The sequence below is a fragment of the Sus scrofa genome, chromosome 13 (assembly GCF_000003025.6).
Source record: "Sus scrofa isolate TJ Tabasco breed Duroc chromosome 13, Sscrofa11.1, whole genome shotgun sequence".
NCBI lineage: Eukaryota > Metazoa > Chordata > Mammalia > Artiodactyla > Suidae > Sus > Sus scrofa.
In genome coordinates this window covers 106,451,619-106,466,992 of record NC_010455.5, presented here as the reverse complement: position 1 = coordinate 106,466,992, position 15,374 = coordinate 106,451,619, and the positions used below count along the sequence as shown (strand labels likewise).

Below are 15,374 nucleotides of genomic sequence, written 5' to 3'. Positions count from 1 at the left end.
ACTGCGACACTCTGCCTTCTTATTCTAGCTGTCATACTGTGGACAAGTGTCCTATTTGTGCTCTATTTAGTGCCAAGTTTTTGCATTTTGTGCTTCTTTTTTGGTGATTTCACTGTTACAAAGTGTAGTGTAAAGTTTTGTCTAGTGTTTCAAAATATAAGAAGGCTGAGATGTGTCTATGGAGAAAATACATGTGTTAGATAAGCTTCATTCAGTCTTGACCATGAAATCAGTGTTAATTAACAATATATTTTAAAATGTCTTTCAGTGGAAAGACATAAAACAAAATTATGAATCGACCAGTTGATGAAAATATTGTGACCAGAGGCTCATAGAAACCTAACCCTGTGTTTCTCATAGGAGCCATGGTTCAGGATCTGCTAATTTACTGTTTGTAGAGATTTTATAGACATAACGACCATGAATAACAAAAATCAATATAAAAAGTATAAAGTTTCATTGTTTCTGTAATGGTGTATTTATAGAAGTGACTTGTTGCCCTTGGTTGAACACTTCATGTGATGTGATATTACTGGCTTCAAGGATTCACCCATTTTCTCTAAACCACTGTATCCATTTCCTATTGATGCTATAACAAATCATGACAAACTTAATAGCTTAAAACTCGGAAATTTGTTATGTTATAGTTCTGCAGCTCAGAATTCCAAAATGGGTGTTACAGGGCTAAAATCAAGGTGTTGTTAGGATGGTCTTCTGGAGTCTCTACGGGATTATCTCTTTCCTGGCTTTGTCCAGCTTCTAGAGGTCATCTGCAATCCTTGCTGTACAGCCCCGCATCAGTCTGACGGCCCTACCTCCCTCTGCCAGTTAAAAAGGACATCTGCGATTGAGGATGTCAGCTTGTAGGCCTATCGATTATTTACTCTGCAGCCCAAATTCACTTAAGTATAACACTGTGATGAAGTAGAAGGCATTTTTCTTTTCATCTTAGAGGAATCGCTGATTAGCCCCACCTTTGGGGGTAACACAGTGCTCTGGTACTTAGGATGCTTTCACTGTTGTCTGGTTTTTATTCTTGTTTCTAGTCCTCAGAGCCAGGTCAAACCATCTGTATGTCCAGAGAAGAATTTACGCAGAGGATGACAGAGATTGTTGGTTGGGGCACCAAGGAAGACTACGGAGAGCTCTTTGATAAAGTGGATGTGGCCCAAGATGGCTTCATTAACTGGGACAAGCTGACTTCATTTATATTGTTAACACTTTATGAGAAAGATGAACAATCCAAGGCAATGGTGGTTCCCCAGTGGAAAGACCTGGAGTTCCTCCCAGTGAAGCACAAGGACACCATTCAAAAAGTAATTTTCCTAAAAAGTTCAAGCCGTTATCTGACCATCAGTAAGGAAGGTTTATTAGGAATCTGGGGAGAGAATTTAAAGCTGCAAGAAACACTTCCCATCACTTCTGATGCCACCAGGCTTAAACACCTGTGGGTGACAAGTATGGTTTCTCTGGAAAATGTAAACAAGGTAGAAAGTCTTTATAAATAAATTTATTGCTTGTCAAAGGGAAAAATGATGGGACAGGGCTCCTGATCAATAGCAAATATATCACTAGCTGTGACAGAGCGCTGCATTGCTCTGGTACCTCTCATCTGGCCTGGAGGGAATGTGGGTAAAGCCAAGTGCGTTATTCCATTTCACAGACTCTCCTTTAAGGGACAAGGCTGATAGTGACTCAGATTCTTGGTTCCATCCCAAATGAGGCTATGTTGCATTATTAGCTGATAAGTCCCTTACAACTCTAATTTTTAACAGAGTCATGGATCTATATGCAGAGCTGAGAAGCTGCAGTGCAATTTCAGGAAGCTGCTTATCTGAATTTGACCATTGTACTAGTCTCTTTCTTAATTTTGATTGGTAGGGCCCATTCAGTTCCAATCCTCATATAAATATACCTATGAGAGAGAGAAAATACTGAAAGGAAAATCAGTTTGTGAGGGAAGAATGTAGCTTAAAACATCATATCTTTAGCATTTTCCATTAAGCAGATGGTACATTTTACCATGAAAAAAATTGAAGCACACACACACAGATAATAGCATTAAGAACCAATGTCCATCCTTAGCCATTTCCAATTCACAGCCAATCTTTTTTCATCTACATTTTCCCTCTGTTGAAATTCAAAACATCCAATCTTTTAATCAGTAAATATGTCAGTATTTCTAAAATTCTCTCTTTTTAGCATAACCATAATACCATATCAGCAGCAATAATTCCTTAATATCATCAAATACCTAGTCATGTACATCTTTCCTAGTTTTATGATTTTTTAAATAGTTTGTTAATTGTTTGACTGTTTGAATCAAGATCTGAGTAAGATCCAAACATGTGAATGGTCGATACATCTTTTTTGATCCACATGTTTTCCTCCGTCTTGTCTTTATTTTTGTATTTTTGTTGTTGGTGTTGCTGTTGATATTTTTTTTAAAGAAACTAATTGTTTGTCCTTTAGAGTTTCTGGTAGTGTGGATTTAGCAGATTATATTTAATGGGGAGTTGTTTAACAGGGCCACATGCTCCTTGTATTTCCAGTAAATTGTTAGTCAGGTCTAAAGCCTCGATGGTTGGTTTGTTTTGGAATAGATCTTCCTCAGTCAGGAGGCACAAAATGCCTTGTTCTTTCTGTTCTTGGGATGTTAACAGTTATTGCTTACTGATCCTACATCCATCAACTTATTAGGGGTTGCAAGATGATATATTTTTTTTTTAGGGCCACACCCCGGCATATGGAAGTTCCCAGGCTAGGGTTTGAATCAGAGCTGCAGCTGCCAGCTTATGCCGCAGCCAAGGCAATTTGGGATCCGAGCCGAGTCTGCAATCTACACCACAGCTCACCACAACACCGGATCCTTGACCCACCGAGTGAGGCCAGGGATCGAGCCTGAATCCTCATGGATTCTAGTCAGATTTGTTTCCACTGTGCCACAATGGGGACTCCGGCAAGATGATATTCTGATTTCATCATTTCCTCTTTCTTTTTTGGGCCACACCTGTGGCAAACTGAAATTCTCAAGGTAGGGGTTGAATCCGAGCTGCAGCTGCCAGCCTACTCCACACTCACAGCAACGCCAGATCTGAGCCACATGTGTGACCTATGCCACATCTTGTAGCAATGCTGGATCCTGGACTCACTGAGTGAGGGCAGGGATTGAACCCACATCCTCATGGATACTAGCCAGGTTTTTAACCTGCCGAGCCACAATAGGAACTCCCATTTCCTCTTTCTTTCTAAGCTGAAGGAATACCTCTCTAAAAAGAAATTTTCATTGTCTATTTAGTTGTCATGTATCACAAATTGTATAGCAAAGGCAGGATAAATGTCTAATTCTTTATGTGCCAATATTAAAAATAATTAGCTAGTTTTTCAAATATCCTCCAGAGATGAAAAAAGGGTACTACTATCATTACTGATGTCACTATCTCTGCAAACTTGTAGGTTTGAACTAATCTGATTTGTTTTAATGCACTGAGTTATCATTACATCCCCTAAATTGTACCATCTTTGGAGAATGGAACTAACACAAGTCAGCTTCAGAGTTTTTTCTAAGATAACCCTAACAGTTTTCAAAGCTTCCTTGTTTCCTGGTATGATAAGATGTTCCAGAATCATTTCGTATATTTATTATATCAGACCCAGAGTCAGCCATTTCTCCAAAGATCCAGATTCTTTTAAGTGGGATGTAGTATGTTCTGCTGCTTATAACCGTAAAGGAGGATCGTCATGATCATTGGCTTCCTCTGTAACATGGCTTGCTCCAGTAACTCTCAAGATCACCACGAAGGGGATATTATTCCCACTTTAGTAAGGAAAGTCTGGGCAACGAGAGGTTGTGAAATTTGCCCCAGGTCACATAGTTTAACTTCTTTTTCAACCTGGATGCCCTTTCTTTCTTTTCTTTCTTTCTTTCTTTCTTTCTTTCTTCCTTCCTTCCTTCCTTCCTTCCTTCCTTCCTTCCTTCCTTCCTTCCTTTCTTTCTTTCTTTCTTTCTTTCTTTCTTCCTTTCTTTCTTTCTTTCTTTCTTTCTTTCTTTCTTTCTTTCTTTCTTTCTTTCTTTCTTTCTCTCTTTCTTTCTCTTTCTCTCTTTCTTTCTTTTCTCTCTCTCTTTCTTTCCTTTCTTCCTTTCTTTTTTTCTCTTTCTTTCTTTCTTTCTTTCTTTTCCTTTCTTTCTTTCTTTTTCTTTCTTTCTTTCTTTTTCTTTCTTTCTTTTTCTTTCTTTCTTTCTTTCCCTCCTTCCCTCCCTCCCTTCCTTCCTTCCTGTCTTTTTAGGGCCATACTAGTGGCATATGGAGGTTCCCAGACTAAGGGTCAAATTGGAGCTGTAGCTGCCGGCCTACACCACAGCCATAGCAGCATGGGATCCGAGCTGCATCTGTGGCTTACACCACAGCTCACAGCAATGCTGAGTGAGGCCAGGGATTGAACCTGTGTCCTCATGGATACCAGTCAGATTCATTTCCGCTGAGCCATGACAGGAACTCCTCTATTTCTTTTTCTTGCCTAATTTCCCTGGTGAGAAACTCCAGCAAAATGTTGAATAGAAGTGGTGAGAGTGAACGTCCTCATCTTATTTCTGACTTCAGGGAGAGGACATTCAGATTTTCATGATTAAGTATGATATCGGCTACTGTAGGTTTTTGTTTTTGTACATGCTCTTTATTGAGTTTCTTCCTGTTCCTGATTCGATGAATATTTTTATCATGAAAATGCATTGGGTTTTATTAAATGCATTTTTGTATCTATTGAGATGATCATACAGATTTTGTCCTTTAGTCTGTTGATATGGTGTGTTACATTTCTTGATATTTGTGTGTTAAACTAAGCTGGCATTTCAGGTGCTGGGAGAAAGAAATTTTCCTCTACCCTTCCAGGTTCTATTGGTTGATCTAATAATTACATTAACATGAGAGAGATTTACAGGGCGAATCAAATGAAAGTCTACTAACATTTATACATGGAAGGGACCTAGGAAAACAGAGTAATTTACACAATGGCCAAAGCCCTCACTTTAAGTACCATCTTTAGCTAAAGACAAAAGAGGATGTTGGGGTAGTGGTTTGGGATATCAAAGGGGAGGAAGGCAATTCACATGGAGATGGGAAAGCAAATGTTTGGTATATAAATGTTTGTTGGATCATGGGGAGACCCTGGGACTCACAGTCACCTGGCCTTTGTGGTCTTTGCAGATATCTCTGGTGATGGTTCTATTCCAGGAAGGGACCCTTTATATATATTCTTTAGGAAGCTAAGGGGGAGGTAAAAAGAGAAACTTCTTGAGCCTTCTCTTTTTAAAAAATAACCTAAATTAATCCTCATACCAAAGAGACATATTTTGAGGTGGCAAATGTTGCTTCCCTACACTGGTGCAAACATTACTTGTTCAGACTATAATCTTTTTTATATGTCGCTGGATACTCTTTGCTGGTATTTAGTTGAAGAATTTTATTTTTATTTTTATTTTTGTCTTTTTAGGGACACATCCACAGCATACAGAGTTTTCTAGACTAGGGGTCAAATTGGAGCTATAGCTGCAGGCCTACGCCACAGCCACAGCAATGCAGGATCTGAGCTGCATCTGCGACCTACACCACAGTTCAAGGCAACGCCGCATCCTTAACCCACTGAGCAAGGCCAGGGATCGGATTGAACCTGCTTCCTCATGGATGCTGGTTAGATTTGTTTCTGCTGAGCCACAACAGGAACTCCTAGTTGAAGATTTTTACATCCATTTTCATTATAAATATTGCTCTGTAGTTTTCTTTTCTTGTGTGTCTTTGTGTGATTTTGGTATTAGGAAATACTGGCCTCATAAAATGATTTGGGAAGTGTTCCTTCCACTTCTAGTTTTGGGAAGAGTTTGAGAAATACTGGGTTTAATTCTTTAAATGTTTGGTAGAGTTTATTAATGAAAAGCCATCCGGGCCTGGGATTTCCTTTGCGTGTTTTTGATTATGAATTCAATCTTTTTATTTGTTATACGTCTGCTGAGATTTTCTATTTCTTCTTAAGTTTAGGTAGTTTTTGCGTTTTTAGGCATTTATGCACTTCATTTCAATTATGTGATTTGTTGGCTTACAATCGTTTATGATATTATCTGCTAATCCTTTTTTATTTGTGTATGGTTGATGGTAATGTCCACTCTTTTATTTTTGAATTGAGTACTGTGTATCTTTTCTCTCTTTCTTTTCGTTGGGATAGTCTAGCTAAAGTTTTGCTAATTTTATTGACAAATTTATTTACCCTTTCTTAAATTGCTTTTAGGATTTTATCTGACTTAGAAAGGCTGCTTACAGAGTTTTTAATTAATTTCTGCGAAAGCCTCTGCTTGGTTCATAAAACATAGCTTGTAAAATTTCTCATATAATTTTGTGATGCTGTAGCCCTGTATGTCTTTGTTTTTCTTATGTGATTAGTCATCTAGTCATCTGGGAGTAGAAGAGTTGGTGGGTCTGTCAAGTGAGGACAGGGAAGAAAGTATATTCAAATGGGGAAAGTTTTTTCCTTGGCTAGAGTCCAAAGTTAGGATAAAGCCCACTTGTGTCATCCGGCTGTACTTTGGTGATACTGTTAAAGGACCCTCAGGTGAAAATGGCTGATTTGGTGCTAAGATTTGCATGTCTGCTTTTCATATTTATTTCACTAAATCTATCAGAGGTGTTTTATGACATTCTACTTTACTTTTAGATAGCTGTGGCTTTTACAAGTAAAGAGATTTGTTTCTATGATCTATTGTCCAAAGAAGAATTTCCTTGTCAGTATAGACTCCAAGGCCTGAAAGGAACACCAATTTGCATGGATTATTGGTATGACCCTCTTGATGCCAATGAGTCAATTCTTTCTTTTGGGGACATAACCGGAAAGGTAAGTGAGGGAAGGCTAAGGGTGAACACTCTGGATATAATCATCCAACAGTAGCTCAAAATAGAAATAGAATGCAATGAATGTGACTTAATTGAAATATGTTGTAGATTATAAGGCCACATATCTTGGACATGAAAAAGATGGGTTAGGTCACAAGTCCATTTCTTATATATGAAAACCAGTCTTCACTGTGGTTTTCTTGCCTATTTTATAGTCTCATTTTCCTTATTTAGAAAAAAATATTTGCTAACTTTTTCACCATAGGGTGCTTAATCTATTAGATCTCAATGTTAATAAACATTTAATATGAAAGTCTAAATTTATCTCTCATAACTCTTTCAAATTTAGTATTCAGATTTTCATTCATAAGGTTTCAGGCTTCCCAGTAGTAGGCTCCTGGGAAATACTTGTTCCCTGTGTTATGTAACAAAGGGACAGATGCATTGTTGGGGGAAGCATTGAAACCCAGACATTGTATACAATGATTTCTATCTTCCTACCAAATTCCACCTGACCTCTGAAAAATTACTTCTTACTGAATGACAGTAGAATATGGCTGTGAATACTGAAGGAGTCTAATTTGACCAATTTCTTTTCATAATTGTGTAAGCTTTTCATCCTTACTGGTTTTAGTGACAAGTATATCAAAAAAGCAATCAAATAAAATATCCTTGGTAATTTTGCCTTACTAACCTTATGTGTAAGGTCTTTTTTTTTTTTTTTTTTTTCTCTTTTTGGGCCACAACTGCTGCATATGGAAGTTCCAAGGCAGGGGGTCAAAGCAGAACTATAGCTGCCGGCTTACACCACAGCCATAGCAGCACCCAACCCAAGCTGCATCTTTGACCTACCCTGCAGCTTTTGGCAGTGCCGGATCCTTAACACACTGAGTGAGACCACGGATTGAGCCTGCATCCTCATGGATACTAACTAGTCAGGTTCTTAACCTACTGAGCCACAATGGGAACTTCCCATAATGTCTTTTCATATAACTGACTGCATCCTTTAAATAATATTAAAATTGCTATTAATTCAATATCCATTCTTTATTAGTCTTAAAGAACATAGAATCTTCTTGCAACAGTTACCCTACCTGTGCTTGTTTTTCTTTCAATCTCTCTCTCAAGGTTCAGGTAATTGCTTTCACAACAGCCTTGATTTCCCTTTTCGAGCGTCCGGCTAGTGCATGTGAAGATGAAGAAGCTACTGTGACCATTCACTGGGCAGAGCTGCTCTCTGGGTATCATAAATGTTGCTATACATTAGAGCATAAACTTCATCATGGAGATTGGGTCAGACAAGGTACTGCATTTAAACAGCAATGAAAGAAACAGTTACTTTAGACTTATACATTTATATTCTTTGATGAAAGTGTTTCACACACAATGTTCAAGTCTAGAAACTAATAACTGATTCCTTGGAGGTTCTGGCCTGGACTCTGCTATCCCCTGCACAATGTCTTCCCTTTCCATCGAAAATTTAAGCCTCATACAATTAATTAAAGTGAACTCTGCACTCAGGACATCTCAAGAGAGGGGAGAAAGTTGTCACAGAATCCATTTAACTTCAACCCAACTCTGATCCTAAGTTATTTCATCTAGTCACATTTGGGTCTACTGATCAAAAGAATTTAACAAGAGCCTTCAAAACACTCCTTTGCTTTCTTTATGTTCTTATGGGAAGTGTGTTAGTTTGACTGCCTTCAAGATGGGATCTTCTTTATTTTATTTTCTTTTTTCTCTTTTTTGGTAGAGTGATTGAATTGCTCTGATCCAGAGTACTTGAGTGTCAGTTCTCTATGTGATAGGATCGTGTCATAAAACAGCATCTGTAGACGGCCAGGACTTTCTTAAAACCTAGTCAACAATGAACTTATTACATTAGCAATATGCCTAATTTTTATAAAGTTTGCATCTGATGGTTCAAGATGCAAATATGCAATATCTATCCTGATATCTCCTTTGGTCCAGACACTAATGAGTATGATAATTTCTCTTTCTAAACTTCTATGTTAAATAATGCCCACTGAAAAGAATGGACACTGTTGATCTCATTGTTATATTGTAGGTATATTCCTAATATACTTTGAAAAAGAGATCCAAAAAATGGACCCAACGGTTGGCTTTTATGGTAATTTTTACCCTCTTTGAGTTTTAGGGTTTGTAACTAATTCTTTAATGCATGACCCATGATAATAATATCCCATATGGTGAAACATGGGTTCTGCATTTTTTTCTTCAATATAAATCATACCATGTCTTTAGTCCCTTCTACCTATCCTTTAATTCTGGCATGATAGTAATAGTGGGAAAGACAAAAGATAAAATTTTTGGTCGTCCACTATGTGTGACAGGCACACAATTATGTGTTATGTTTTCATAACATGGAAACAAGAAAGTATTAGAAAGTGAAGGGAAGTATTACAGCTGTTTCCAAACAAGCATGATATTTTGATACATAAACCAAAGACTGAATAAACTACAGTAATAAAATTATAGTTCTTGAAATCTACTTGAAGCAAGTTCCCTGAAGTTTAGTTTATTATTTGCATTCCATGGGCTTAAACTAATATGAATACTGAGACAGCAGGTCAGATGAGCTCTTCCTTGTGTTATTTGTGTGATTTGCAAACTTCTCAATTTTGGCTCTGCTCCTGGGTTCCTACAAATTTCTGTATACACATCACAATCCTGGTTTTGTCAAAATCCTCCCAATCCCAAAAGGAAATCTGGATACCTCACATGCAAATCACATTTATACTTAAAATTAAAATAATCTTCTTAGGGCAGGAAATATGTCCTTTATTCTCCTTAGTGTCTACTGTAACACATAGTACAATATTTCATATGATTTTCTTTTTCTTGCTGATTTTAAGCAATTTGATTGTGATGTGCCTTAGTTTTCTTGGTATGTGTCTTTATGCTAATTAGAATTCATTGAATTCTTGGATTATGTGAATTTACCATTTTCATTAAATCTGAAGATTTTTCTATTGTTGTTTTTTCTAAAGTGTTTTCTCTTTCTCTCTCTTTTGGGTCACGAACTCCCATTATTATATGTGAGATGCTTGACATTGTCCAACAAGTTATGGAGCTTTTTCATTTTTATTCAGCTGTTTTTTGAAATCATTGTGCTTTAGTTTAGTTAGATTTTATTTCTATGTCTTCGAGTTCCCGGATCTTTTCTTCTGAAATATTGCAAAGTGGTTTCAAACAGTGAATGAGGCCACCTCTATTGTCCAGGTGGGCCTGCATTCCCCAACCTGGTGCCTTGGTGGGGGGAACTTTGCAGAGACCTGTGGTATAGGCTGTGCCCAGTGAAGCCTTGGCATGGGTGGGGCCACTGCCACAGCATGGACAGTGCCTGTGGGAGTGACATTACTCTCCTGGGTCTGGAAGGCAGATTATGAGACCAAGAGGGCTATTCTTTTTTAATTTTTTTTATTTTTTATTCTTTTTAGGGCCACACCCATGGCATCTGGAAGTACCCAGGCTAGGGGTCAAATCAGAGCTGCAGCTGCCAGTCTATGCCACAGTCACAGGAATGCCAGATCTGAGCCGTGTCCATGACCTACACCACAGCTCATGGCAATGTTGCATCCTTAACTCACTGAATGAGGCCAGGGACCGAACCCACATCTTCATAGATACTAGTCAGGTTCATTACTACTGAGCCACAAAGGGAACTCCCAAGAGAGCTATTCTTGAGCCATTACGTTTAATGGAGTTTTCCCTGTTAGGTTTTGAATTTACTTGAGACTGATAATATCATTTTTTCTTTCTTCTTTCTCTCTTTTGGAATGGGAATGCCTATCCCACACCTGTTCTACCATTTTGTTTTGGAAGCATATAACTGGTTTGGTTTCACAAGTTCATAGCTTGGAGAAGAATTTGTCTCAGCTGTGTATCCTGAGTCTTACCCATGTCTGATTCAGATATTTAAATCAGATTTGAACATAGACTTTAGAGTCATTGTTGGAGTGAGTTAAGACTTTGACGACTGTTGAGATGTATTTTACTTGTGAGAAGGACATGGATTTGGAAAGAGGGGCAGAGGCAGAATGTACAGACTGGATTTTTGTGTCTCCTCCCAACCAAATCCATATGTTAAAGTCCTAGCAACCACCTCCCCATGATGGTGTCTTTGGGAGGTGCTTAAGTCATGAGGGTGTATTTCTTATCAATAGGATGAGTGCCCTTGTAAAAGAGAACCCAGAGAGCTCTCTTACTTCTTCCCCATCTGAGGGCACGGTGAGAAATAGGGCATCTGTGCACTAGGAAGTAGACCCTGAATAGACACCAAATCTCTCAGTACCTTGGTCTTGGACTTCCCAGCCTTCAGAACTGTGGGAGATAACTGTTTTTTAAATCACTCAGTGTCTGTATTTTGTTACAGCAACCTGATGGATTAAGACATTGGATAAATGTCATTAAAAATGTTTCAAAAGAAAAGAGAGAAAAAAAAGAAATTTTGTAACATATGGATAGAATCCTTTTTTAAAAAAAATAGGTTATTTATGGTAAAAAGAAAGTGGTCAGGGTAAGAAGAATACATTTACCAGTAATGCGTAGTTTAATACTATATGAATGGCTGTGGAGGAAAATGCAGTAGAAAAGAAGAGAACTCAAAAAGGAGAAAGTAGAGTGTACGGAAAGGTGAAGTATCTGTATAAGATTTTCTCATCTTTCAAGGTTTATATTTGAAGCTCAAGTACCTACTTCAAGAGTTCCTGCGGTGTTAAGGACCCGATGTTGTTTCTGTCTGAATGTGGGTTTGATCCCTAGCCTCTCTCAGTGGGTTAAAGCGTCTGGTGTACCCATGGCTGTGGCAAAGGCCTGCAGCTGCGGTGCACCTCTGGCCCAAGAACTTCCATATGCCCCTACTGCAGCTTGAAAAAACCCAGAAAACAAAAAAAGTACCCACTTCAGTTCTAAGCAATGGGCCCCTTCCTAGACTTAGTCTCTGAGACTAGAAGCTTAAATACATTTTTTTTTTTTGTGGCCGGGATGTTGTTTGCAGCTCAGTTGTTTCAATTTAAGGGGGGAATTTCAATTTAAGGGAGGAAGGCTGAAATGAGGAGGCAGGAAAAGGAGAAAGGCAGGCTGGAGTCAAATACAGGGCAGTGTGGTTAGCAGTGCTTCTTGGGCTGCAAGACTTACTCTTTCCAGAGCAAGAAAACAATGGCTGCTTTCATTTGATACTCTTTTTACCCCAAGAACATGATGTGATATTCTTATAACTCCTCAAGAAATATTTTTTGCTGATTTCCTTCTCAGTGTGAGGAGGGAATATACAATTGAGGAAGGAAGGTAATATGAACAAGTTTGGTAATAATGTTTCACTGAAGCTAAGGATAAAATATCTATAAAACTGAGATGTCAGGCATAAGAATATTAGCTTATTGCTTTAAGATGAGGTTCAGACTTATTTAAAATTTTGAAGGAGAAAATGTTTTCATCTTATCTGAGTGGTTCTCTGTTATATCTTAATGGAAAAATAATTACATTCTGAAATGCTTGTGAAGTTAGTTCAGAGATTTGGGGCAATAGTGGCAAGACATAAATCTTTGGAATCTCAGAGAATTTCTTTTCTTTTCTTTTTTTTTTTTTTGGTCCCAAAGAATTACTTTTTGTATAAATAATATCTTTGGAAACCACAGACTGAATGTTTAGCTATGGAAATGGTGAACACTAAATTGCCAGCAATAGAAACAATTTTTTTTTTAAGTTGAAAGGTCTTTTGCCCCCTTTGTTTGACCGTGGCTACCAGAAGGTACAAAACAGTTTGAACTGATACAAGCACTAATTGCTGAGCTAATTAATGGAGCTATGCCAGGGAATTTAGAATACAGACAGCAGGTTGTTTCCTTAGGGAGCCTTCATAATAGATGGGGACTAAGTTTGGGAGAGAAGCCAGATTTAGTGTCTTGCTTGTGTGTTTTTCCACTTTTCCTGCATCTAAATCAGTCCTCCAGACAAAAATGGTGCACCACTGAGTCAGCTGGAACACGCTGCCCTTCCTGCTAGTTCCCTCACTGTGTTTAAAGCAGTTGAAACCTGCTATGAGCCAGTGGCCTTGGTTTGAAGTAAAAGATCTCTTCCTGCAGTTTTTTCTACAGTTTGACGGAGGGGTAAGGTCTGTTGTATCATAGGTCTAATCAGTATTTTGAAAAGTCATTAAATGAATTGCATTATCATTTTTTTTAATGTGCTCATCAGTGCTGGATTAGATGTATCTTGATTTTTACAAATGGGAAATAGAATTTCCCTTTCTTATCTCTCCTCTTTGAAATGGTTGTTGCTCAGAAGGGAGAGAGCCCTGTGGTGGTCTCAGAGAATGGGACTGCAACTGAAAATAAACTCCCTCAAACAAGATAACATAAAAGAAAGTTCAAGGTAGGGAGTTTTCTTAAGTCACATGACTCATAAAGTAAAAGCCTGAAAAATGATAATAAGAATTCCTAGTTAGAAATGGCCCAATTTTCTACCCTTCTATAGCTTCTATCTGTCGGCAGATGATAAAGAGTGGCCTCATTCTAGCTTACTCTAAGTGCACTTAATAGCATTACTTACTTTCTAGGTATCACTTTTCATTTTCAAATCACTTTTCCCACATTAACTAATTGCTATCACACAAGGTCATTTTTACAGCAACATGAGGACAAGGATCAATGAAAGCTTCCCTTAATGCCTCTTTTATGACGAAGGAGCAAGACAGTGGAAGAGTTGAAAGTTGGCATCTTAAAGGACAGGCATGATCAAATTGTCTTTTTTAATCCCTCAAAGTATTATCTAAAAGTAATTTTAAAATATTTTTCTACCACGCCCCAAACTCACTGAGAATATTAAAAATAAATCATTTATTTTATCAGTGCATTCCATTCCCTAGCTTGATATTTAAATTTTTTTTTTATTATAAACCATCATTTTTTTTCCTCTCTTCAAGGAGTGAGAAGCACATTTTTATTTATCAGGTAATTTTATTTTAAGGAAATGGTTTTATTTTCACCTTCTTCTGGGGCATTGTCAGGAGCTCTGGCATTCTACACTTTAATCAGAAACAAGTTATATCTTGGTTTAGAAATAAAGTATGAATTGTTGAGTCTCCAATATGTAACACTACATGCCCATAAATGTCACTTGCTAACCTCCAGATTCAGATCTTAAAGCAATACTTTAAATACCAGGGCAGAGTGATCTTCCTTGTATGTCTTTCTTTACAGCCTCAAAACCAAAGATAGTACTGGGATATAATGTGGGAACATATGACAAGGCAATTTTCTGAGTAGAAATACTTTTTTTGATTGTACTGTAAAGATCTTATGAAATTTCCATAGATTTGAAGATATAATTATACTGTGGTGTTTTATACTTTATGTATTATAATATTGCTTCACTTGAGTCAAGTTATAATAACCCTTAGCATTTTCTGTAAACAAAGGGAATATTTTCAGTGAGGTTGCTCCTGATGAGGATACTTGTCATCAGATTTTATATTGTTGGTACCTCTAGTAAGGTAGCAGTATTAGTGTAGTCAGTAATACAACAATCTTCATGTTCCTGAGATTAATTGTTCCCCAGTGAGTCTCAAAGGACTCAGTTTCATAGGAAGTATTTACTTTCACCCTTCTTTCTCTCCTTCCTTCTTCCCTCCCTCCCTTCTTTTCCTACCTTCCTTCCTTTCCTTCCTTCCTCCCTCTTTCCCTTTCTTCCTTCCTTCCTTCTTTCCTTCCTTCCCTTCCTCCCCTCCCTCCCTTCCTCTTTCTCTTTCTTTTTAAGAAGGAAAGATCAGATCAGAAAAAGAGGTGGAGAGCAAGAGGACACAGGAATACTCTGCCTAGTAGGATAAGGGTTATCAGAAAATGAAGAGATCAGGAAAGACTCAAGATGAAGCAGGGGGTTGATCTAGAATTGAGAGTATGTGGGACATAAGTGTAGTTGGTCATAGAAAGAATCTCAGATCAGGTAATAGAAAGGAACTAGCATACATATGGCAGTGTCAGTGGAAAAGAAGGATGCAGTAGCTTATAGCTCACAGTCAAACATGACGGGGCTCAAGCTCTTCTCCACCTTCAATTAGCCATGTGTCCTCGGGTGATAATGACTTTTGGACTGTTTCCTCATCAGTGAATTCAGGATATCTTCCCACTAAAGATGATTACAGGGCGAGAGCAGCTGGCAGGATACCTGGTAGTTGGAGGGCTTCAAAAAATTACTCTCATAATTATTATAAGAGTCTGTAGAATGAGGGAGATTACACGATAGGGGAGGAGCAAGAAACACAAGATTCTGGTGAATTCTCAGCAGAGCGGAGAAATAGAGCATTTTGGCCTTTAGCAGTTGTTCCATGACAAGTTTCACAACACACTGCTTGGTGAATTATTCTCTTTGTCTAGACCCCTGTGAGTGACCCTTCCTGAACGTCTCCTAAGGATTATCTCAGCCCTTTCTTTTTTCCTTAGAAATTGTGTTCTGGCTTTGATTGTGAGAACCCCA

The 15,374-nt window shown here is 38.0% G+C and overlaps 1 protein-coding gene across 4 annotated transcripts in view; it reads left to right on the top strand.

The window, feature by feature from the left end:
* The window catches only part of WDR49 (WD repeat domain 49), a 144,577-nt gene that overhangs the window by 25,800 nt on the left and 103,403 nt on the right, over positions 1-15,374 (top strand). For 2 of the 4 annotated variants that reach the window (XM_021069759.1, XM_021069758.1), the window contains exons 3-5: positions 1,047-1,487; positions 6,703-6,879; positions 8,007-8,181. In XM_021069759.1, coding sequence (XP_020925418.1) covers positions 1,047-1,487; positions 6,703-6,879; positions 8,007-8,181 — 793 coding nt within the window. The remainder of the gene's footprint in view (positions 1-1,046; positions 1,488-6,702; positions 6,880-8,006; positions 8,182-15,374) is intronic. The other 2 variants (XM_021069760.1, XM_021069761.1) reach the window with 2 other exon arrangements.